The sequence below is a fragment of the Calliopsis andreniformis genome, chromosome 3, assembly GCF_051401765.1.
Source record: "Calliopsis andreniformis isolate RMS-2024a chromosome 3, iyCalAndr_principal, whole genome shotgun sequence".
In the NCBI taxonomy this organism is placed as follows: Eukaryota; Metazoa; Arthropoda; class Insecta; order Hymenoptera; family Andrenidae; genus Calliopsis; species Calliopsis andreniformis.
In genome coordinates, this window is record NC_135064.1 from 22,531,083 (window position 1) to 22,553,637 (window position 22,555).

General features: G+C 34.7%; 4 protein-coding genes across 8 annotated transcripts; 2 read left to right on the plus strand and 2 right to left on the minus strand.

Moving 5' to 3' along the window:
• The first annotated feature begins 169 nt into the window (after nucleotides 1-169).
• Pis (phosphatidylinositol synthase) lies at nucleotides 170-2,530 on the plus strand. 3 transcript variants are annotated; one of them, XR_013003593.1, is made up of 6 exons: nucleotides 170-254; nucleotides 342-445; nucleotides 1,166-1,454; nucleotides 1,532-1,695; nucleotides 1,772-1,994; nucleotides 2,129-2,530. XR_013003593.1 is itself a non-coding variant. In XM_076393477.1 (5 exons), the coding sequence occupies exons 2-5, from the start codon at nucleotides 400-402 to the stop codon at nucleotides 1,924-1,926; spliced, it is 654 nt and encodes a 217-aa protein (XP_076249592.1). In that variant the 5' UTR covers nucleotides 173-254; nucleotides 342-399; the 3' UTR covers nucleotides 1,927-2,530. The 3 variants fall into 3 exon arrangements, 2 of the variants coding, with proteins under 2 accessions (XP_076249592.1, XP_076249593.1); XM_076393477.1 differs by having other exon boundaries at nucleotides 173-254; nucleotides 1,772-2,530; XM_076393478.1 differs by lacking the exons at nucleotides 170-254; nucleotides 342-445 and adding an exon at nucleotides 756-869 and having other exon boundaries at nucleotides 1,772-2,530.
• Nucleotides 2,531-2,547: 17 nt separating this feature from the next.
• Nucleotides 2,548-6,001, minus strand: LOC143188932 (leucine-rich repeat-containing protein 47). 2 transcript variants are annotated; one of them, XM_076393476.1, is made up of 5 exons: nucleotides 5,345-6,001; nucleotides 4,781-5,260; nucleotides 4,380-4,707; nucleotides 4,074-4,284; nucleotides 2,548-2,665 (listed from the first exon to the last, which is right to left on the minus strand). In XM_076393476.1, exons 1-4 carry the CDS (start codon nucleotides 5,931-5,933, stop codon nucleotides 4,083-4,085), a joined length of 1,599 nt encoding a protein of 532 aa, XP_076249591.1. In that variant the 5' UTR covers nucleotides 5,934-6,001; the 3' UTR covers nucleotides 2,548-2,665; nucleotides 4,074-4,082. The 2 variants fall into 2 exon arrangements, with proteins under 2 accessions (XP_076249591.1, XP_076249590.1); XM_076393475.1 differs by lacking the exon at nucleotides 2,548-2,665 and having other exon boundaries at nucleotides 3,847-4,284.
• A 2,366-nt stretch (nucleotides 6,002-8,367) lies between these two features.
• LOC143177193 (zinc metalloproteinase nas-1) lies at nucleotides 8,368-9,949 on the plus strand. Its single transcript, XM_076375017.1, has 4 exons — nucleotides 8,368-8,716; nucleotides 9,050-9,355; nucleotides 9,600-9,733; nucleotides 9,845-9,949. The coding sequence occupies exons 1-4, from the start codon at nucleotides 8,368-8,370 to the stop codon at nucleotides 9,947-9,949; spliced, it is 894 nt and encodes a 297-aa protein (XP_076231132.1).
• On the minus strand, nucleotides 9,793-21,670 carry LOC143177192 (glucose dehydrogenase [FAD, quinone]). Of its 2 annotated transcripts, XM_076375016.1 has the most exons (9): nucleotides 21,542-21,670; nucleotides 18,467-18,636; nucleotides 14,687-14,930; nucleotides 13,727-13,985; nucleotides 12,791-13,051; nucleotides 12,392-12,622; nucleotides 11,276-11,603; nucleotides 10,819-11,175; nucleotides 9,793-10,007 (listed from the first exon to the last, which is right to left on the minus strand). In XM_076375016.1, exons 2-8 carry the CDS (start codon nucleotides 18,634-18,636, stop codon nucleotides 10,863-10,865), a joined length of 1,806 nt encoding a protein of 601 aa, XP_076231131.1. In that variant the 5' UTR covers nucleotides 21,542-21,670; the 3' UTR covers nucleotides 9,793-10,007; nucleotides 10,819-10,862. The 2 variants fall into 2 exon arrangements, with proteins under 2 accessions (XP_076231131.1, XP_076231130.1); XM_076375015.1 differs by lacking the exon at nucleotides 9,793-10,007 and having other exon boundaries at nucleotides 10,157-11,175.
• Nucleotides 21,671-22,555: the final 885 nt, after the last annotated feature.

The following is a 22,555-nucleotide window of genomic DNA, read 5'->3' on the forward strand; positions in this document are numbered from 1 at the left end:
GAAGTTTTTTCTAATTTTATAAATTGAAGTTGAATTTTATAGAACCTACGGATATGTTGATTGATACAATACTGTTGGTGGACGTATGTGCGTCACAGGGATCGATATATCGCGGAGTCGACTGCGTTGCGATGCGATTGTCGATTCCGCGATTCATTGGTGGTGTATGTATTGTCATGTAGCTTTCTGCCGTAATTCGGATTAAATAGAGGCACAGTGCGTAAAAGCAGTCGCGTTGCCGCGTAGTAATATTCGTAAGTTGAGAGCAAAAAGAGTATTACTTGAGAGAAAAGATCATTTGTGTGAGTTCATATAGATTAATCTTTGACGCTTTATTACAGATAAGGGGTTTCATTAAAATTATATTATCCCAATAGAGAGGGATTCACGAGTGGAAAAATGACGAAGTCTGAAAATATTTTCTTGTTTGTGCCAAACATTATTGGTAAATAAATATTTGCAATCTATTAATTTATGTGTAGTTATAGTCTCTTTAATATAGTAGTATTCTACAAATTTTGTTATGTAAAAATGAATACTGAGCAATTTAGTGTGAGCAATATATATATATATATAAATTTAAGTGGCATATACTCGTTTTTAAACATTATAATATATTTTTAAGATATCCAATAAAATGATAAAAAATATGGATATGATTTCATACTTTTGTGTCTTTCTGTCAAGCTTTTAAGGAAACCTTCAGTGACTGTATCTTTTTATTAATGTTGTAGGCAATGAAGAAAAGTGATTGTACATGAGCTTGCAAACACTATAATGTATACTTTACTATAAGATTATCTTTTAATCTCTGATATATGCATTAAAAATTGCAGTAATTGTAGGTTTTAATTATCTTTTTATATAGGGTAAGATACAACAGAAGGAAGTGAAAACATAACACTTCAAGGACTTCCTATATTGATTTACACTAATTCATAGATCAATTCTTTTATATAACACACTAATATATCTAAAATATAATTCATATTATTGAACTAATAGCACAGGGTTTATCAAAATATTTAATCAAGTTTCTATGAAAGTAACAAATATATAATTGCTACCAGTACACTAAAGAATATACCAAAAAGCATAAAACAAATGTCAAGTTTGTGTTAAAACATAAATATAAATATTAATTGTGATATGTAAATGTTAACAGGCTATGGCAGAGTGATTTTGGCTTTGATATCCTTTTATTTTATGCCAACCAACCATGTTGTTGCAACATGGTGTTATGTTATTAGTGCATTATTGGATGCAGTGGATGGCCATGCAGCAAGATATTTTAATCAGGGCACCAAATTTGGTGCAATGCTTGACCAATTAACTGATCGTGTTGGTACCATGTGCCTATTGGCTACATTATGTGTACTTTATCCATCATATACATTTTGGTTTCAATTAAGCATGGCCATTGATATTGCTTGCCACTGGATATATTTACACACGTAAGAGTAACTTCTAATGTGTATAAACCACATTAGTGTATAGTCACTAATAGTAAGTTATAATTATATTCTTATAGATCTATTTTACAAGGAAAGACAAGTCACAAGTTTATTGACATGTCTGAAAATCCAATTATGAGAGTGTATTACACTAATCGTACAGTGTTATTCATTATGTGCGCTGGTAATGAAGCTTTTTATGCTGCCTTGTACCTTCTTTATTTTACAGAAGGACCCATTGGTAAATATTCTATTTTTATGTAATAATACCATGACATTTTTAAATTGATAAAAACTAATCTGTACTTTCATTTTAGTGGCTGGAATGAGCTTGTTCAGATTGATTATGTATTTTTCTGCACCCATAGCTTTCGTTAAGACTGGTATTTCATTGTTACATGGATATGTATCCTGTATCAATCTGAGCATAATTGATCTCAAGGAGAGGCAGGAACAATCAAAAACAAATTAAATTATTCCTTCATTCAGAATTTCTTAGTCAAACTGAATGTAATTTACTGATCTTCCCAATCCTTTATTGTGCGTAAATATCTATTTGCACTATATTTTTACATATTAATACAATCCAATGTTATATTCAGAATCAGTCTTCAGAAACTATTTTACTATAAAACAAATATATACTACTAATTAATTTTTTATCTCTATTTTAGTATCTATAAGCGAACTATAAGCATTATAGTTATGTTACTACAGATCTAAAGCAAAACAAGATTCCTGTGCCAGACATCATTTAAAATGTTTCATTATATTTTTATATTTCATGTTTTTTTAGGTTTTTAAAGTATCTATTAGAAAGTTATTTTTTTTAAACTTTTTGTAGAGAATTAGAGGGAAAATACTGATACAATCGATGTTAATAGCTTTAAGATGCTTTAATGAAATCTAGTCCAAAAAAATTGACTGTTCCATTGTTGTACACATTATGTGTTATAGTACTATATTTTCTTGCATTTCAGAGCTCATTACTTAATGATGTACCTGTAATGTAGAAATCCGATATAGAGAATGTATAAACTTTTAAGAAAATGTTTAATAAATATTTTTGCCCCTCATATGATGTTGGTGGTCTTTATTATATAATAATTATTAGTACAAGGTATTATAAACATGTTCATATGTTTATTGTACATCACTAGGCGCATACATTACAAGTAACTATTGCTACATATAACTACAATTATCTTGCCCTGTTAATATACAAACCGCTTTATTAGTATTTAGTAGACAACAAATAGTAATAAAGAAAAATGAAACAAAAGCTTATAGATTGCAGGAAAACTGCTACAAAAGCTGAAGGGAGGTCAAATACTATAAAATAAATTCTAGGTGGTATACAAATTTATATAACATTGTATCAATCTACATAATCCATAGTTTCTATAACGAACCTTATGGAAAGACGATAATACAAAATAAACATTGTTTAAATTTGATATTTATAATACAGCTTCTATCGCCATCAAAACGTTCTGGTAAACCATGGGAAAAATCAATAAATTATCAAATACGACACGTGTTCTTAGCAATTATGTTAAAACTCTACAACATGTACACTGTGCGTATTTCTATCGTCGTATCTATTAGGTTATCGTAATTAAAATAAATTTGTCGCGATGCGATAACACTGAAGTGACAAAAATGATCAACTAACCTCAAAAATTTTGCTCTTATTCCCCCGTCATGACCAGTCATGTTTCGGCGCCATGTTAACACTTCAAACATTCGCGCATGTTGAAAAATCCAGTAAATTTATACGAACTTTTTTCGAACGTTAAAATACGTAAGAGGAAAACTTCCACTGAATGTCTTTATTGACGTGAATAAAAATATCCCACTTAAAATGTTCGTACTGTTTGCACTGTCTTCAGCTGCGCGAAACAAAGTACAATATTTATAAAAACAGATGAGTATTCTTCACCGGCATACTATGGGATGATTCGCGATACGACAGTAACCGATGTCGTCATCAGTCTTTAAAATGGCGGGTTTTCACTGATATTTGAACATGTAGATACTGTTGCACCCCCTCGCAAGATACTCGTCAAGCACCAATTATTTACGAACACATATCCACAATTAGAGTTACACGATCTGATGTAACAAACGACGATTTGGTGTCGGTTAGTTTACAAATATTTTTCGAGAATGAACGTGATGTTGAGGATACATAATTATAATTTTCGATTGTAATTTAACGAATATTACATTTTTTAAATGTATAAAACATGATGTAAACAATATTGTAAGACTTCAGACGACTTTATTTTTTTATATGTGAAGGAATAATGTCATTACATGTAGTCTTAAGGTTTTCGTACAAAAATATTCTTTTATAATCAATAAAAAATATACATTTATAAACTGCAAAAGGTTCTGCATATATGTTAACATGTATTACCTTTTTAAATAACTTATTTCATATTCTTGTAAGAATATAAAAAACTTTATATGTTGTAAACATTCATAATAATTTGAATTTACGAAATTTATAATTGTAATAAGAACACATAAAAACAAAATGTAAATCAAACCAATCATAAAAGATAAAACAAGTTTCACATTAAACCAAACTAGAAAAACATTTAAAATACTCACAATGATTTATTACTCTCGTACTACACTTATTAAATTGTTTTCAAAATTTAAGTCTGCTCTTGAAGGGTATAGCAATTTCATATTACCCTCCATGTCTACAACTTTTACTTGCTCTACAATTAAATTATGAAAGTTGGAAGAATGTTCTTGTTCTGTTGGACATCCAAATCCAAGGGTGACTAATTCTCTTAAGAACTCATCCAGTACATTTCTGTGAAAAATGAAAAATAATATTGTAGATAAAATACATTTTGATACTCTACAGAAGTAGTCTTCTCTTAATTAGAATTTGAAGCTGTATTTCACCTGCAGATTTGATATGAAGTAGCACTTGTTACTTCTACAAATATTGTGTCAGTATTTACAGACATTTTTGTAATGTCACTATTGGTAATTGGTGGGAATGATATAACTTGTTCAGAAGCATCCAGCAGACATGGAAACAGAGGCTTTCCTTCTAATAAATAAAGATACTTATGAATGCCAGAATATACATTACGTTTTTTCTCTTTTCTTAAATTATCAGCTTCTGTTTGTAATTGCTGGAACAATTCAGCACCAGTGTAAATTTTATTTCGCATCAATGGCTTAATTTCTAATTCCATTGGTGGTTTAGCTGTGTATGTTAAGTCACCTAAATATCACACACAGCATTATTAAAACATTCTTTCACATAAGTTAATACTTTTAACTTCTATCATACCTACCAGGAGTTATTAACTTTAAATCATGAGTAGCAATAGTAGCTGCATTTCTTTTCTCGCAAATACCATCATGTAATTTAGTTTGAAGTTGAATGAATTTCTTGAAATTATCATCTGTGAACTTCATGTTTTTAATAATACAAGCTGCAATATAGGGTCGAATGTTTTTCACATGTTTCGTAAGTTTTATTAATGGTGTGTCATTTGTTATTTTCAATACTTTTAATTTGTGTGTTAAATTCTCTACTGCATTATTAGTGACACTATCAGACTCTGATAGTTTCTGTGCCCTTTTCCCTTTTTTTGATTTGCTATTCATATTGATAGCACCATTACTTCTAGGACAATGCAATTTAACATATTCTATTATCTGTTTAGTACGGCATTGGTCAACCAATTTTGAAAGCCTCTTATCTGCCAATGCATTTCCTTTTAATTGAAACTCTTTCAGTTTATTACAGTCAGCTATTTCACCCGGTACAACTGTAACATAAATGTTTGTTGAAATAAATTTATTGGATCAGAGGAAGAATTAAAGAGATTCTTATAGAAATACAAGAAAACTACCTGAAATTAAATTGTCTGCTACGTTTAATATTTTCAAAGACGACAGCTGATTTATTGTGGCAGGGATTTCTTTTATCTGATTTCCATTGACATAAATTTCAGAAAGATGAACTAGCTCTGCGTAACAGACATCGGGAAAGACTTCAAACTTATTATTTGACAAATCCAAGACAGTTAATTTAACATTAGCAATTTGTGACGGTAAAGACCCCAAAAGATTGGAGCTTAAATTCACAGTAGTCAGCTGTGGTAGTTTTCCAATTTGTTCTGGCAGTGAAGTCAACTTATTCCTAGAGCAGTCAAGGAACTTTAATTTCTCCAATTTGTCAATTGTACTCGGAATTTTTGAAATTCCATTCGAGTGAAGTACTAAGTTCGTCAAATTTTGAAGTTTCCCGATTTCTTCTGGCACTTCTTGCAAGCATGTTTGCGTTATGCTTAAATAATTCAGATGTTGCAAGTCAAACAAAGAATTGTCAAAGCCTCGTTTCTGAATCAATTCAGAAATTGCTGGTCCTGACAGCACCAGCTCGTGCTTGTTTTCCACGGCAGCGGTTTTGATCACGTGCCACGAATTATCGAGCGTCATTATATTAACTGTTAAACGGTCCTTTAATAGTGTTAATATAATACCATTTGCGCCGTACGAGGGTTACTTCGCCGGTTATTGTGCACTTGAAATGTACGTTGCGTGCTTAGAACGACATCTATACCACCACGTGAGATGTACGAATTACTATTTTTTTGGTACTGAGTACTGCCTATCTGGAGCGATGCACCATTCTCAAACTGCCAGCCACACGGCTCATGTTAATTCTACGTGGACCTAACACGCGATAGTGCGTGGTCGGCTACTTGCAGGAGAGCCTCGTCACGCACTATCGCGTGATGGGCAGCGTAATAGATTTATCCATCGGTAGTACTAAAAAGGTTAAATTTTACCATTTCACACAATCTTATCTTTTATATCATCAACACATTAATGAAGGGAAAATATACTGAGTGTCCTGTAAGTTGTAGTACAGCTTATAATGGAGTGATTTTATATGAAAACATAAGTAATAAATGGGATAAAATTTTTTTATAGTTTGCGTAATTTCTTAGAAAATAAGAGGAAAGCAAGTAGAGGCCAAGATTCCAAGAATCGCTTCTTTTTATCAATTTGCCAGTCACCTTGTAGATTATGTTTATAATTATTCATAGTGTTGAAAGTAATTTTCTAAATTTTCTACATACATATGCATCTTATCGTTTGCAAGATGTCAAAATCACCTTGACTTCTTTAAATACATCGTACATGATACTTATTATCACATGGATTCATCCACTAATGTAATGACAAATTCAATGATAGATGTATAGTGTTATGACCTTGAGATGATCTTTAACCTCAATATTCGCGCCGAAAGTACACAATCGTACAAATCTTTATTCGCGATATCCTATCTGGCGGAAATAAATATAGAGTTGAAATACTTGAAGATCAATTCACTTGAATGCCACTTAGCGCGACAAATAAGTTAGTACTTTATCATGGCAGATGTTGAAACAATAATTTATTCTAGGATTGTCGACCTACTAATTTCTAATTCTAATAAATGGAAATTCCCACGTACCAACGATTCCAGAATTCCAAGATACAATTATCTTGTCTGCATAATAGAGAAAGGGATGTCGTGTAAAATTTATCTTCGGACAATTCGACTGTAACATTCGAAATAGATACGAATATAAACCAGTTTTCGACGGTTCTTCTTTTGATAGTTTTCCTTATCTGCGAATAATAATTAGTTCAGGAAAAAATAGTAATATGCAAATTATTGTTGGGTCCTAATAAAAACTATATACCTACAATGTTATAATATGAAAATATTCTTCCGCTGGATATTATTTACATCACGAATATACGTGAGAGACTGCAGGAAGACAAATATCTACAACCGCGTACAATTCGTTAATGTTTATTAAGGAATTCCACGAAAATCTAGGAACTACGTGACAGATGTAAATGATTGTCATTATGCATAAAGATATTTGCTTGCAAATTTTCCCATAAAATAGAGAGAAATATCATAATCTATAACGGGTTGGGCGCAATATGAAGGAAGATTTTATTACTGACCTTCGCTGGCCACACTCATCGCTGTGAAGGATCTTCGAGCAAGGTCCGCAGGAAATATCGGATATCGGTGATAGAAGTTTATTTAGTGGGATTTGCATCTGAAATAAAATACGAAGGAGCTGTCGTAACGGTGTGTAAATAATATTTTGATAGTTAAGGTGACAACATGAATCAGCGGGAGGCTTAATTTAGCTATATATAACTTTTTCGTCGAATACTTCCGATTTTTTATTCAAAACAAATCGCTGCCATGTTTGCACAGAGATTTTGTATGACGCTCATTCTATTGAATAAAAAATGAAGAATATATAAAACTATGCCGTTTCCTTATTATTTCCTTCTATTTATGTTATTCTTAATTAATCTTTTCAGTATAACCGATAAAAATAAACGAGAGGCTCAGTAATTAGTCAACACACTAATTGTAGTACATATTACATATGTAGTACATACTATCATTACGATTTTGTAAATTTCAAACTAGAACCTTCATTTTAAGTGGAACTCAAATAATATGGATGTCTAAGTGTTAATTACTGGGTTCAATACCCTCAAATTCTCCTAAGTCTACAAGCTATTAGTCATATTAAAGAAACCTTACCCAAGAGTCACTTATGTTAAGCGTCCTCCCCATTGTACACCACGATGGACATCAGCCTACACGATAACAATAAACACTAGCCGGTGTGTCGTGGGAACAGTCAAGGAACCAGACTGGCAAATCTTGACTTCCTGTTACCCAAAGTCCACGATTATCAGCGACTGTCCCCGATCACTTCCGCATGGGAGCATTGAGTAGATCCTCGGGTGGGGCTCTTCGAGTGCGTATAAAGTGTGGAAGAAACGATTGACCATCGTCAGTGAATTCGTTTCGACTGTCTTTCCACCAGACAAACTCGCCATGAAACGTCTCTCAGTCCTTTGCTGCTTCGTGCTTCCCCTTTTGACCTCTCTGGAGGCTTGGCCCTTCGAGCGTCGCGACGTTCTGGATAACTCGGTGGACAGTCCCGAGGGAGTGATTGCTCATTTGCAACACTTTGGGGAGGCTCTGTTCCGGTTCCCTGATAATGCAACAGGCGACATCGTGGCGAACTGGAACGAGGGCTGGGATCAGAATCCTGAAGAATTGGGTAGCTACGCCGAGGGTGATATCTTGTTCCCGCCACAACAGTTGGGGAAGAATGGTCTTAAGGCAGAGTCCGCTCGATGGCCAGGGGGTGTCGTTCCTTACATGCTTAGCCCTTATTTTAGTAAGTGAAGGGCTCATCATCTGCTTAATAGAGTAAAAGATTCAGTTTCTGTACCCGTCTCAGCTTTAGGGTACTAAATTAATTTGTTTAAACATTTGAGAAGGATTAAAAAATTAGTTTTTATTGTAGACATGTAAAGAAAATCTTAAATTGTATTTGAAATGAAACTAGAACAGGCATGGAAACTGGATCCTTTACTCTATAATGAACTAGAAAAGTAATTTTACATGTTCAAGACTAATTTTGTTAGAGATACTGATAAAGAAAAAATCGGAAAAAATTCTGGGATACTTATTCAAATCTCTACCATATTATATAATTGTTGAATTACAGATTCCGAGCAACGAAAGATAATTTTCGACGCCATGGACGACTACCATAAACACACCTGCATCAAATTCAAGCCTTATACTGGGGAAGAAAGTGATTATATTAGGATCACAGCAGGAAATAGCGGTTGTTGGAGCAGCGTGGGTAGAATCGGTGGTCGGCAGGACGTGAATCTTCAGGTGCCAGGTTGTTTGGTGAAGAAGGGCACGGTGATACATGAATTGATGCATGTTATCGGATTTCTACACGAGCAGAGTAGATATGAGCGGGATGAATACGTTAGAATTCTGTGGAACAACATTTTGAGTGGTAAGTAATGTAGAGAGTATCTCGAGGCAGATGGTACAAGAGGGTAGAAGGTGATTCTAAAAAAAAAGAAAAGCGTGTATTTTTTTAATATATTTTTGTATTTAGAATCACTTCTTGCTCGATTGTACCACCCGTTCTGAGACACCCTGTAGAGGTGGAGCTTGGAGAGGTACAAAGCTCTACTTATGTTTGCTTACTTATGTTTGTTTTCCTTTTATTATTCTATGTATTCTTATCTATCTAGGGCATGGTGGGAATTTTGAAAAAGCTTCGAAACAGACCACCGACGCCTTCGGTGTCGGGTATGATTATGGCAGTGTAATGCATTATTCGGCGAATGCGTTTTCCAGGAATGGTCAGCCCACTATTGTGGCAAAGGTGAGTCATATGTTAGATGAAGAAATATAGTTTATCAGTACTTCAAGTATAAATTATTTGGCAAATTAAAAAGATTCTGTATATTTGAAATCTATTATTTATTCATTTCAGACTTCTTCTAAAGTTCAACTGGGCCAGAGAGAAGGCTTCAGTAAGAGAGACATTCAGAAGATTCGGAAAATGTATAAATGTAACAAACGCAGGCGAAGCTATTAATAGTCGAACACAGGAGCCACCTCGATGAGAATATTTGACAATTTCCGCTGATTTTTAACTGGAACAGAAGAATAATTGACAAATCTAGTCTTATAGGATTAAGTGTACTAATATTTTTGAAGCAAGTGCGTGTGAATGAATAACAGTATTAATAATACGTTATTTAATGTAATGGTATTTGTATCTATGATAAATAAATGTATCATGTAAAATTTTCTTCCTCTTTCTTTACTCCGAGAATTCTTTACAAACTTCATTGCTATAATTTTTACAAAATTGTTCATGTATTCTTAATTCTATTGATGGTTACTTATATTGATAGTTACTTAGTAACATAAACTATTATTAAGGTGAAGGAGCTCAATACACGTGTAATGGAATTGCACTTGTGCGAGCGTGAAGACAGCGCTTTTTTCGACTACGTAATATAGGGGAAGTCTTCTTATTTTTCTATGCAACGCGGTGCAAGTCAATGCATGTAATACCAATGCACATCTGTTGAACTAGATTAATAAAAGTAACGACTTTTATAGTTGTGTCTGACGATCACTTAGAAGCAGCATTTCATTAAATCTGAACCCTTCGTCACCAACCTTAATTAAAGCATATGCCTTGTTATTCTCTTCAAGTTCTTCGTATAAACTATAAAGAAACTAAAAGAAATGATCAGACGATATTTTAGAGTCTAGAGATATTGAAAGGTAACACAGAATTGTTGTAGATTTTTTAAAAACCTAGAGTATCAAAAATACTTTGGTGGATAAAAATTGCTGACGAAGAGTTAAAAATATGCTCGTGCATTAACTGGTTCAGAACCGGGCACTCTCAGCAAAGACTATTGTATTTTATACTACTGTTGAATTATTTACAGGCTTCTAATAGGACGATATTTTTCTTCGACATAAATCTCCATTTAGCCGACCCAGGTCCTTTTAATAAAGTCAGCAGCTCGTTCACCGATCATGATAGCTGGCGCATTCGTGTTACCAGAAACAACTTTCGGCATGATACTTGTATCAGCGACTCTAACACATCTCACACCCCTCACTCTCAACTGATTGTCCACTACTGCTAGAGGATCGTCTGGTGGGCCCATTTTACAAGAACCTGCCTGATGATTCTCTGGTGCTGTGTCATGTTTTACAGCGCATTCCCAGTATGCGTCGCAACCAAACTTCAGATGCTCGCAGTTCTTCACTGGTTTACGATCCAGTTGGAATCCATAACTGCAAAAAAGTTGGCGAATCAGGAAAAAACAAGGTATTGGAATGATCACCTTTTACAATTATAAAACTTAGAAATTGTATTTTTACAGAATCGACATACCTCTTGAGGGCTTCAGTCTCTGCCAACTTGATACTAAACTTGATACCTTCGACGAGGGCAGCCACGTCGTCAGGATGACTTAGGTACTTGGGGTAGATCAGTGGCTTCGAAAGAGGATCGTTGTTTCGCAAACGAATATAACCGCGACTTTTCGGGTGCAGGTAAGTTGGAATAATGTAGATCGTACGATTCGCGCCCTTTGACTCCCCTACCATACCTGTTTCCGCACAGTCTGCTAGGTAACCTCCGAAGATTAATTGAATATCTGGGTGGTCCTCTTTTGGATTCGCGTATTTTGTATTGATCATCGCTGTTACTTCGGATATACCTGTTAAATCATTTATCAAATGTACTGCTTGGGATATTTTAATTACAAGATTTAGATTAAGTGTGTACAACTGGCACTCAACAGCCAGGGGCGCCTGTGGGTATAGTAGCTCGCAATGCTAGCATAACCGCGGCTAAGTGACGTCAACAACGAACAGTAAATAGTTGAAAGCAGTTTATAGTAAGATAGTATAACAGGACTATATGTAGAATGAATTCTGTAACACGTCACTAATTTAAAGCTACAGAGAATAGGTGCACATTCAGAAAGGCTTGCTAGGGCAACGACTTCTAGGGGAGTCAATAGACTTTTCTAACCGATTTTTAAAAAAGCAAAAAATAACAAAAACTACTTCGATCACTTCGAAAAAAGTAGCAAAGTACACAGTAACAGACAAAATTAAAAGATAACGAAAGTAAACGAAGAGACATGAGCTTACAAATAAAAGTTATACAGAATTTGTAATGGAGAGAGTGGAGAAGTATTTTTAAGCTTTCTTTTATTTGTCACTGTATGCACCTATTAAGAAACGCATAGATAATAATAAGTTTTTATAACAGGAAAAGATATTAATTGCACACTATTCACCCACATCTCCTGGCTCGTTTCCAACTTTCTATTTCACTGACTCCTGAATTATTCACTCGTCGTCATTTACTGACTGTCTTACCCAATACTTTACTCCCTTCTACCACGCGATCCTTATCAACAAATCACCCAATTTCTCTCACGCATCCAATCATGCATTCACTTGGTCCACATACATTCCTCGTATGTGCCAGACTTACCCGTGCCAGACATCAATCCATCTCTGAACAGAAGGTACTCCATAGCGGTTGCCCAATTCAGGGGTGTGGTGTCGGTGTCATTAATAGTGTAGACTAGTGTGTAAGCAACGTGGTTATGAAGATTTTTGCCAACACCTGGCAGGTCATGAACAACTGGAACGCCAACAGCATTCAATTCTTCTTGTGGTCCGATACCACTATTCAGAAGAATTTGGGGCGAATTCACGGCACCTAAATGAATATTAAAATTAGTCGGATGGATAACAAAATCTTATACAAATATTACTAGTTAGATATATCATTTACAGACAAAAATAATTAGGATAAGTTAGGTCACAACAAGCTTGAGCTCACCCACAGACCAAACCCGATGGCCCTAATAACCATGCAATTAATTACCTCCACTAATGACCACCTCCTTAGCCACAGAGACACGTTGAGTTTTTCCATCGTGAACAAATTCTACACCGACTGCCCTCTTATTGTTATCAAACAGAATCCTTGTAGCCGTGGAATTGAGCATTATGTGGAGATTCGGGCGATTTTTAACTGGCCGCAAAAATGCCCTGGCTGTCGAAAGTCTCGAGCCATTCCTCGAGGTGGTCTGAGCTATAGCGAATCCAGTGTGACTCCTTCCGTTAAGGTCCGTCACGCCGTACCCTGAAAACGATCCAAAAAATGGCAACTACTTCTGGACAATTCGGCAACGAGAGAAAAAAACCTCGACGAGTGAAAATGGTGTCGCAATTAATAATCGTAAGCGATGGTGACGTAACGACTTTTTCGATGAACATTGAAACAGGTTGTTGGACTCGCGTGAGTAACGCCAATGAAATAAAGAGAAGAAACGGGTTTCCCGTTGCCTCGTAATAACGGGTTTCAGGGCAGAAAGTAAAGTAGATCGCGACAGTGTTATCACTTTCGAGCTTCCTGTGCGTCTCAAATAATACCGCAAAAATTGATGCTTATTAAGGAGCAATAAAAGTTGAACGAAACGGTCTTAATGAACCGTTTCTGAGAGCTGTCCTTTCTTGCGAGGAGAAATGACATTAAACTAACTAGGTGAATCGAGAGGCTGAAAACGATGAGATAATGATCGTTCAGTGGAAAAAGTTGACATAAATCATTCTTCGTTTAAGTTATCGTGTTTCTTGTTGCGAAGGATCAATCTTGTTAGGAATGGGAGCTTAACTGATTTCGTTCTGAATCTTGTTAGGCAGACCTTAGTCTACTTTAAGGAATCGGTAATCGCTGCTTTGACAACATAATTGAAGTATAACGCGTTACGTTCAGCGTGACAGTAAAAAGTAACATGAAATATGTACATGTGCATACCAAGTTCTTTTCCAGCTTCGAGTAGAGCGTAACTCAATGGCGGGTGATAAGGGAACTGCGTTACAGTGAGAGGTCCTCCGACGCCGTGAAAACCATAATCCATGGTGTTTGCCTGGAGATTATCTTCACTCCTGATGAAATACGGGAGGACATCTTGATAAGACCATCCTACATTACCGAGCCTGGCCCAATCGTCGTAATCCTTTCGTGACCCTCTCATATACGTCATCCCATTCATGACGCTGGTTCCGCCTAGTACCTGAATCATTTGTTTAAATCTGATATGGGTATATGTGTCATTGCATATGCATTTGATTTTAATTATACATAATTGCATAAATCATAAAGTATTTTTCTTGCGCTCTCCGCAAGGCATTTTCTGGTGTCCTAATTTGGCTCGTTATTTAGTGACTGTGTATATTTCGTTTTTTAGAGAAGATCTTATGTTGAGAATGGTAAAAACATCCTTGTTATTTTGGCTACAGACATGAAAAATTGGTTGAGGAAAGAACTGTTGGAGGAAGCAAGGATTACAGAATTTTGAGAATTGATATGGACAGAAGTTATTTTTGAAATATTTTGTTCGTCAAAAAATCAGTTTTAGGAAGATATTTAATACGCTCTATTAGCTGTTTAATAAAAAGATGAAATCACTCAAAGATCCAGGTATTATTTCTTTAATACATGTAAGTTCAAATTTTCAAATATTCAAATTTTCAAATATTCAAATTTTCAAACATTCAAATATTCCAAATATTTATTTAAATAAAATTCAAGCGAAGACATCTAGTAGACATCAAATTAATTGTTACCCAGAAGCTGTTGAGGAACGCATCAATCATAGTTTAAACTACGTAAATCAGCTTTAATTACCCTACGACTGACTGCCTCCTCTTACACTATGATTTGCTACGCATTTCAAACTTCTAAGTTCCATTGAAGTGCTATTAGATTATGTACCTTTCCTCTTGGCCAATAACATTTTTTGTCTTTTTGGTTCAGACACGCAGTGTCCTCACTCTCAGTGTTATATTGCCAGTCGATGTTGGTTCCAATGAAGTTAAAGAAAAACGAGGGTATCTGAGTTCCAGTTGGTTCGTCAAGACCAGCTTCCAGTAGTAATACAGAAAATCTTGGTTCCTCTGACAACCTTGCTGCGACCGTTGCCCCAGCACTACCTCCTCCTATCACTACAAAGTCATACCTACACAGAATAGTCAGTAAATAAAAGTAAATAATTGATTAAGGATTAAGGATATTAATGTAAAGTCTCGAGGTGAATATATTCTTGTATCAAATTTTTTTCACGTTTTTATGTATTTTAGGCTCAGATCTCTTGTTGAAGGACAACAAGTCTTTTATATTCTGAAACACACTCCCAACTTCGGTACCTTGATCAGATAAATTGTACCTATATGTGTTTCAAAAGAGACAGTTGAAAAAAGTATGTTTCTCAGGGACTGCAAAAAACTATTTATAAACTTGGAAGAAAATTATGTACCTAATAAAAACATAATATTGATATAAAGAGTAGTTTACCTAATGAAAGTTATCTTGTTTGAATAATTCATCTGAATAGTTATGTGTTTTTGTCACTATTTAAATAATTTATGTTTGAAGACTTCTTTGAATAAGTTCTGCTATTTAGATGTCTAATTAGCTAAACTGAGTAGAAGTGTATTTATCTAAGTGATTCATAGTTATAACTAAAAATAGAAGATTCTCTTCTCTTTTAATTCTTGAAAAAGTTCTATGCATATTTCTCGATTTATTGGTTCCAATTTTAATTTCTGTATCTATTATTTCATTATGCCATCTGTTAATTAGAGATTCGAGTGTCATTGGAAGTGAAATAGTCCAAAGCACTGTCTACTACTTAAAATACAAAGAAACCTGTTCTTTGAGCTACTTTCAACTTGTGCATGCAAATTTCATATTAAGTTTACTTGATCTTGTTCCACTAAGTTACTCCACTTGTTCATAATGTCTCTCGCGAATGTTTTACTACGCCTCGTGCGACCAAGGATTCCATGCATTGTGGCAAACAGTTGGTTTATTGCGAGCATTTAGAATGAAACAGAACCCTCGATTTTAAAACGCATAAATCGTGAAGCTTCTCACCGCTCATCATGTCAACGCTCAAGCAGTACAACATCATATGTACTGTAATTTATGTCCAATTAGACGCGATTCACGTGTCAGATTTACAACTCGAGAACACTTTTAATTTCATTCAGTCATTGTGTCGTACAAGCCCCTGTCAGTCCAAAGACGTGCATCCGGAATGAGTGCACATATGCACCTACATCGTCCAGGTATGATGCAATGTGAGAGAATCATTCGGACAATGAATCTCGGCTGGTTTATCTGTGGCTGAGAGGCAAAACCACAGAAGTCATATTTTCCAGACACATTTCGATATTATGTCTGAGGTCTGTGAGATGGAATTTGTATTTTTTGAGAGAAGCAGATTGGAGGCATATGAATCGTATATGAAAATGGAAAGATACGGTATAAATCCAATTGAACTGAATTTAATAGCTATGAGAATAAGTTATGAAAGTGTGGTTTCTGTCTGAAATCAATGAATCATTTTTTAACATGGTATACTATTAGGCTAATCCATAAGTCTGCTGTTTCAAGTCAGCAGACATTTTTTGAAAGGGGTTTGGTAGTCATAGGACCGACAATATATTAATTCTAACTTCTCATTAGCGATACCATCACATTTTATCTTCCATCAGTAAAATGCAAGGGTTTGCAAGTCTCCAAGTCAATCCTAAAAAAATGTCACTGGGTGACAACTTTATCTTGTGTCACGTCTACAGGAATGATACACCTAAGCGAAGTATGTTCGCGCAATTAAGATCGTTGTTAGACCTAACGCTGTAGCGGTCCTCAGAGCGCCTTCCAGAATGCATTGTTCTTAGAGGAAACTTGATTGATTCCAGATTCTATCCTGCTCTCTAATACATGTTAAAACCTGATTGCATTCCCCACTAACGAGATCCAAAGTAATTATCTACATAGTGTAGAAGAAAAATGTCTACCGTGTCTATAGATGGAAGAAGGTATGGGAAAACTAGCTTAGAAGGAGAGAAATTAGAATGGAGGGATAAAATAGGAAACTGGATAAGAACGAAAGTAATAATTGAGGAAATGCACAGAATAATTGACACACACTTTTTCGCGTGTAATAGCTTCTGAGAATAATTATTCGAGCAAACACACAGTACTTCCTTTGTTCCCTAGCGAATGAATGAGACGACGAGTGAAACTGATGGTTAAGCAGTACTTCCTCGCATTAACATATTGTCGTTTTTTTGGGTCTGCTTAACAATGCTTGATCATTTTTTGAAATTCAAAATAGAAGATTATGGAAATGTGATCGGATTATTTCGACCTGTCGTCGGTACAAAGTAATTTTTTATAGTAAATGATCTCCATTGACATTGAATGTCCTTGTACTATAGTTCAATGTACTCCTCTTAACGTTTAACTGGTCGCGCATTTCGGACGAATACTTTCACCTGCCGTCTAACCATTTCTGCCAGGCACAACGCATCACGCTTATGCTCACACTTATTACAATTGCAAATGGAATTCTTCGAATTACGTATAAGTAAATAAACACAAATACGTATAAAATGAAGCACGCGAACTATTTGAATAATTTGCTCGATGGCATCGATTTCTTTTCAGTTTCAACATACTACAATGAAATTACATTTGACTGGACATCAAATGATTTGTTGAACGATATTGATTCGGTTGTACGAGGTTGGAGAATGTGAATGAAATTATTAGCAATATGTAATTCGAGTGTAATATGTTGCGCGTCGTAACTCTCTCTTCACGAAGGACGATTATGCAGTAGCTGAGAGCGACACGTTGTGCTGGATCATCAACCAGCAGTGAAATCTTTACATTCTTTGTTTTACCTTTATTCGAGATTAAATTGATGAAATTTTCCTGATCGAGAGGTGACTAGATTGCGGATTTTTAAGTAAATTTTTATATTCATGAATACAAAATGTTTCTCATAAATGCATAAAGGTCAGCAGTCTAAAACTGACTAAATATAGAAGATGAGTCTAGCTCTATTCTAGATAAAGTTAGGAAGAAAATTGGGATTTTTTAATTGAAAAAAATGATTGTAAAAATCATTTTACGAGAGCATCGATGCAGCTGCGCCAAATGCAATTGCACTTCTTTTTGAAATTTGTTTGTATAAATTGATTCCTCGTGTCATTCTGCATAAAAAAAGGTATGCATTGAGGTCATTAAAAATTAAATACTTCTCGAGACATTCATCTGCACTTTAAATATTTGAAATATTTCGGAAAGAAATACGAACCGATAAGGCACGACATCGATATGACGTGAGGTTCAACGTTAACATAAGAAATGTATAAAATTTGAGATAACTCACAAAATATAATTTTATATCCTTTTTCTCGTAAAGTGATACGTGGAACGAATTTATGCAAACAGTTGTAAGGTTCTACTTAAAAAACAGGTGCCATTGCATTTTGCAACTGTACCAATACACTTGGGAAGAAATTTGCATTATAGGATGATAGAGCTTTTTAAGCAATGTAGAGTTTTCCCCAAACTGGAACAGCTGGACTAAAACTATACTCTTAAATACTAATACATATTAACTATTTTCTCAATAAGTTGCTATTTCGCTGAACTTTAATTTCTCCTTAATCAGTACTTGACCTCAGGCGATCTTACCTAGAATTAACACTCTTGGGTGGCAGAGGCCTGTTACAAGGATCCTCAAGGTCGCATTGGCTGCGTAGAAAGACTTCCAGAAGACCCATGAACAGCATGAAGGACGACCCTCCGCATGTTGAAGCCAAGGTCGGACCCGTTGAAGGAGTTAGTGGACAATTACAACTCATCTGAAACAGAAGTCACTATTTGATTAGTGAAAAGCAAAAATAAATACGAGATAAAACATAATAATATTACATTAATATAAATACGTGATAATATGTATTGGTAACAGGTGGCAGAAATTTTAAGGGGTAATTCTAAGCTTAGTTCCCAAATTATTAATTATTGAGAATATGTCTAATGCAAGATATATATGAAATGTGTGTAACTTGGGGTTTATTCTACTGATTTCGGTCCTATTCTACTGTCTTCACTGTGTATGACCTGGCTAATGCACGCGGGCAGTAGAATAAGTCAAGTCCCACGTCAGACACATTTCGCGCGAATTTTAGACATTTCTGAAATATTAATAACTTTTAATTTTATTGATTATAACAATTTTTGATTTTTATTCCATTTTGATATGTAGAATCAGCCCTTCAAATTTCTGACACTTGCTGTACACTCTGCACATATTGTGTTAAGACACGTATTCCGAATATTTGTGCTTCTCTTTTATTTAGTACTTATACCATTAACTCTCGAATCCCTAATCGAAAAAGTGAAATATCATTGAAGATGACAAATCTTGCGCAACACACAAAATCTCATAAAACAGTTTTTTCCTCCACAAGACTCGTCTGTGGATTAGAGATGAGGTAGTAGTAAGCATGCATTGGTGACCGAGGAAAATGTGGTAATAGCGCATGCAACGTCTTCGAGCCTGATGTAGTTGCCATTATGCACGATTGCTGATTAAAGGTCAGAGATTGGACGTGAAGAAATTCTGATAGAAATCAACCATTATGTTTCGTTCATCTCGTTTAGCCCAACATACGCACGAACCGCTAATATCTTGGACACGTAGACAGCAAAAAATCGACCGTTATTTTTACGTACAGGGAGAGAATGTAAGACAAGTAGTGCGGCGAACCTGAGAGGAGTATCTCAAGGGAACGGCGGAATGGTCCCACGACTCTTAATGCCAAGGTATACGCCGGCACAATCGATGATAATAAATCAAATGATGTAATGCGAGAGATGGTAAAAAGTGGCATAATTTTTCCTCTTAATTGGACAATTTTTTTGGGCTGATCTGATCTTTTGACTCTCAATTAGCAGTCTGGGTACTTTAAGATACAGGCCGTGTTATTATCTTCAACTTCTCTGTGAAAACTATAAAAACATTAAAAGAAAGTATAAGACGATATTCTAGACATATTAATAAGTAACACAGTATTTGCTTCTAGTATTAACCAAAAAAGTATTAACCAAACAGTTTTGTATCGATACGAACTCGTGATTTGGAAACATTAAGAACTTGCAAAGTGTGAGAAACTTTAAATCAGTTTACACACCAAACACTTGAATTCTTCTCCTCAAAGATGAGGATTAGAGGAAAAGAAATGAGAATAGCTCCAAGGAAACACGAATGTATAATCTAGCTTAAGACAACATTGTACACGTAACACGACGTAATCGCGATTCAATAAAGGTTCTGTAGTTATTGTAGAAAAATATTAAGACAACACGTGCATTCACTCTTGCCTTGTCTCGCTCATTCTGGGTTCTACTTGTCGAACGGGTCGAGAAACGATTCAGTGAAGCGTGAAATAACTCTCTACCATCCCCGCTTATATGATCGCTGGAGGTTCCGTTTCGGGAATGGCCACTATTGTCTCTAGTACTTTCTCGATATAAGCTCGAGGAGATATATCTCTAGAAAAGGAAATATTGAAATCAGCTGGACGTCTTGAATTCTTATTTGCATATTCTAACGGTTTCCTCGAACACCTTTGACTCTTAAAAAATAGTTTTCCTTAATTTATTAGGTCATCCCATAAATAAATCTTCTGAAAATTATTTTATTTATAAAGAAATGAATGTGTCTTATTATGTTTAGTCACAGCTCTGTCAAATATTATATTCTGTCACCATTTCCTATGTATCAGTCTTTTCTTCGAAGGATTTTGAATTTTTTTATTTAAAATGTAAAACAGGAAACAGCATTACTTATGGGAAAACCTAATAATTAATTTGTTTCAGGCTATAGAAAGAAAGTTAAAATTGAAAGTGAAATGGGATATTCTACATCTGAGGATAATACTAAGTTTGTATACCACGATAAAAATAATTGTTTTTCGTTTTCCTCTTCCTTGGAAGTTCATATTTTTGATATATATGACTGAGAAAATTAGAAAGTATGTATCTCCGAATATATTATTCTTTCATCATGTCCCGTGTTAGATACGTGTCTCCTTGTTGTCCTGTCGTTACACAATTCATGCGAATTTGTATAATTTCCGAACAAGAGAGTATTGTTTAACGCAAGACGCGAACAGGCGAAACTCGTGAGCGCAAGTGACGCGTCTCTCGTTGTTTCATTTCGAAGATATAGTACACCACGTTAATTATTAACAAAAAAATAGCTCTACAAAATAGAGCAGTATTTCATAACACATTCGTTACATGTATATACTAGTGATTTCCGATGATAATTGATGACAATTTTCGATCTATTAAGAGAATAAAAAATGAAATTCCTATGAAATCCTTTCTTATGAAATCATAAGAGATGTGAGAAATATCACATAAAGAAGAAAGTCACTCTTGAATTTACAGCAAGACCGCTTGTATTTTTTAAATAAAATAATTTTGTTCCCCAATTCACATTAAAGTACTCTTCCCCAATTTGAAGATTAATTATTTACAAATTTCAATTTTTATAAAACTCAGTGTTCTTGTTGTATAATGAGCGATATTTTCACTTAAAAAACGACAGAACGTTCTTGATTACCTAATATAATCAATTTCTCCCGAGACTTTTATCGAGTAGCATAAAACGGCACTAAAATAAATTCCTCTTTTTTTATCTCGCACAGAATTCTTTCTTTCACCTAGGATTCGATTTGATGCAGCAATATGGCTTACCTTTGGAATAAGGCCCTTATCCTTATTTTATTGAGCGAATTTCGTGTGAATAACACAGAATATCCTCCGTGTTATTCTTTACGTTCACTGTACGCTCGAAAGGAACAGGATCGTAGGTCACGGTACCACGATCAACAGCAGACTAAACGGTACCATTCCCCATCGCGGTTGTAATATTCAACAACCTCCACCACTTTCTTGTCTTCCCTTCTGCCAGGTATCTACTTATGGAAATAACTCAAACAGTCGGTACCATCTCTGCGTTCCTTTATACTGGTACAGGTGCAACAAATAAAAGCAATGTGCATATTTTTCTCATCTGAATGTGTCTGGCATTTTTATGTTTCAAATGCAAAAACTTAGTCGGCGATTAATGCGGTACAATCGTGGACAGAAAAAATGTTCGATCGGATAAAAACTTGGAACAGTGAATGAAAAATAAGAAATATTGTATCTGTTTGATCTTTTGTAAATTTATGTAACTATTTAAAATATTTGCATCGACGACTCTTATTCTTAGATTCAGTTTCGAGGAAAGTACGTGGAGGAAAGTATCTTTTCATTTTTACTGAAAATAAAGGAGGAAATATAAGGAAAACGGAAATGAAAGTTCGATAATGTAGAACAAAAATAAAAATTAAGATCAAATAGAATAATTTTGGTTAGATGAATTTCCCTCTGTAAATAGATAGTGAAACTTTAGGTGTGTATTATACTTATTTCAAGTATGGAAGAGATCGTATGAACATGACACTGAATACTGACACTACTCAATTGTCATTTACTTTCTATTGTCACTTTATATTATGGAACCCAAAGTTTTTTAGAAGTTTTCTAACATTTTCGAAAATTATTATCATAAATAAACGATATTAATAATAAATCGAAAATTATAATCATTAAGGAGAAAATTATATTGTAACTGTTATAAGTGATAACAGTGTTGTTGACATTTATAGTTAATGTTTCTCATTTGAAACATTCTGCCAGAATGATGTCTCTATTTCAGTAAAA

What these genes read in the sequence shown, in the direction of transcription:
- LOC143177193 (XM_076375017.1), top strand. Translation starts at nt 8,368, where the DNA reads ATGAAACGTCTCTCAGTCCTTTGCTGCTTCGTGCTTCCCCTTTTGACC. An exon ending in CATGCTTAGCCCTTATTTTA is followed by an intron (nt 8,717 to 9,049) that starts GTAAGTGAAGGG and finishes GTTGAATTACAG; the next exon opens with ATTCCGAGCAACGAAAGATA. An exon ending in AGCCCACTATTGTGGCAAAG is followed by an intron (nt 9,734 to 9,844) that starts GTGAGTCATATG and finishes TATTCATTTCAG; the next exon opens with ACTTCTTCTAAAGTTCAACT.
- Pis (XM_076393477.1), top strand. Translation starts at nt 400, where the DNA reads ATGACGAAGTCTGAAAATATTTTCTTGTTTGTGCCAAACATTATTG. An exon ending in GTTTGTGCCAAACATTATTG is followed by an intron (nt 446 to 1,165) that starts GTAAATAAATAT and finishes AAATGTTAACAG; the next exon opens with GCTATGGCAGAGTGATTTTG. An exon ending in TTTTACAGAAGGACCCATTG is followed by an intron (nt 1,696 to 1,771) that starts GTAAATATTCTA and finishes CTTTCATTTTAG; the next exon opens with TGGCTGGAATGAGCTTGTTC.
- LOC143177192 (XM_076375016.1), bottom strand. Translation starts at nt 18,636, where the DNA reads ATGAGTTGTAATTGTCCACTAACTCCTTCAACGGGTCCGACCTTGGCT. An exon ending in CCCAAGAGTGTTAATTCTAG is followed by an intron (nt 14,931 to 18,466) that starts GTAAGATCGCCT and finishes TATTCTGTGTAG; the next exon opens with GTATGACTTTGTAGTGATAG. An exon ending in GTTATTGGCCAAGAGGAAAG is followed by an intron (nt 13,986 to 14,686) that starts GTACATAATCTA and finishes CAAATGATTCAG; the next exon opens with GTACTAGGCGGAACCAGCGT.
- LOC143188932 (XM_076393476.1), bottom strand. Translation starts at nt 5,933, where the DNA reads ATGACGCTCGATAATTCGTGGCACGTGATCAAAACCGCTGCCGTGGAA. An exon ending in AGCAGACAATTTAATTTCAG is followed by an intron (nt 5,261 to 5,344) that starts GTAGTTTTCTTG and finishes TTTATGTTACAG; the next exon opens with TTGTACCGGGTGAAATAGCT. An exon ending in ACTTCATATCAAATCTGCAG is followed by an intron (nt 4,285 to 4,379) that starts GTGAAATACAGC and finishes CATTTTTCACAG; the next exon opens with AAATGTACTGGATGAGTTCT.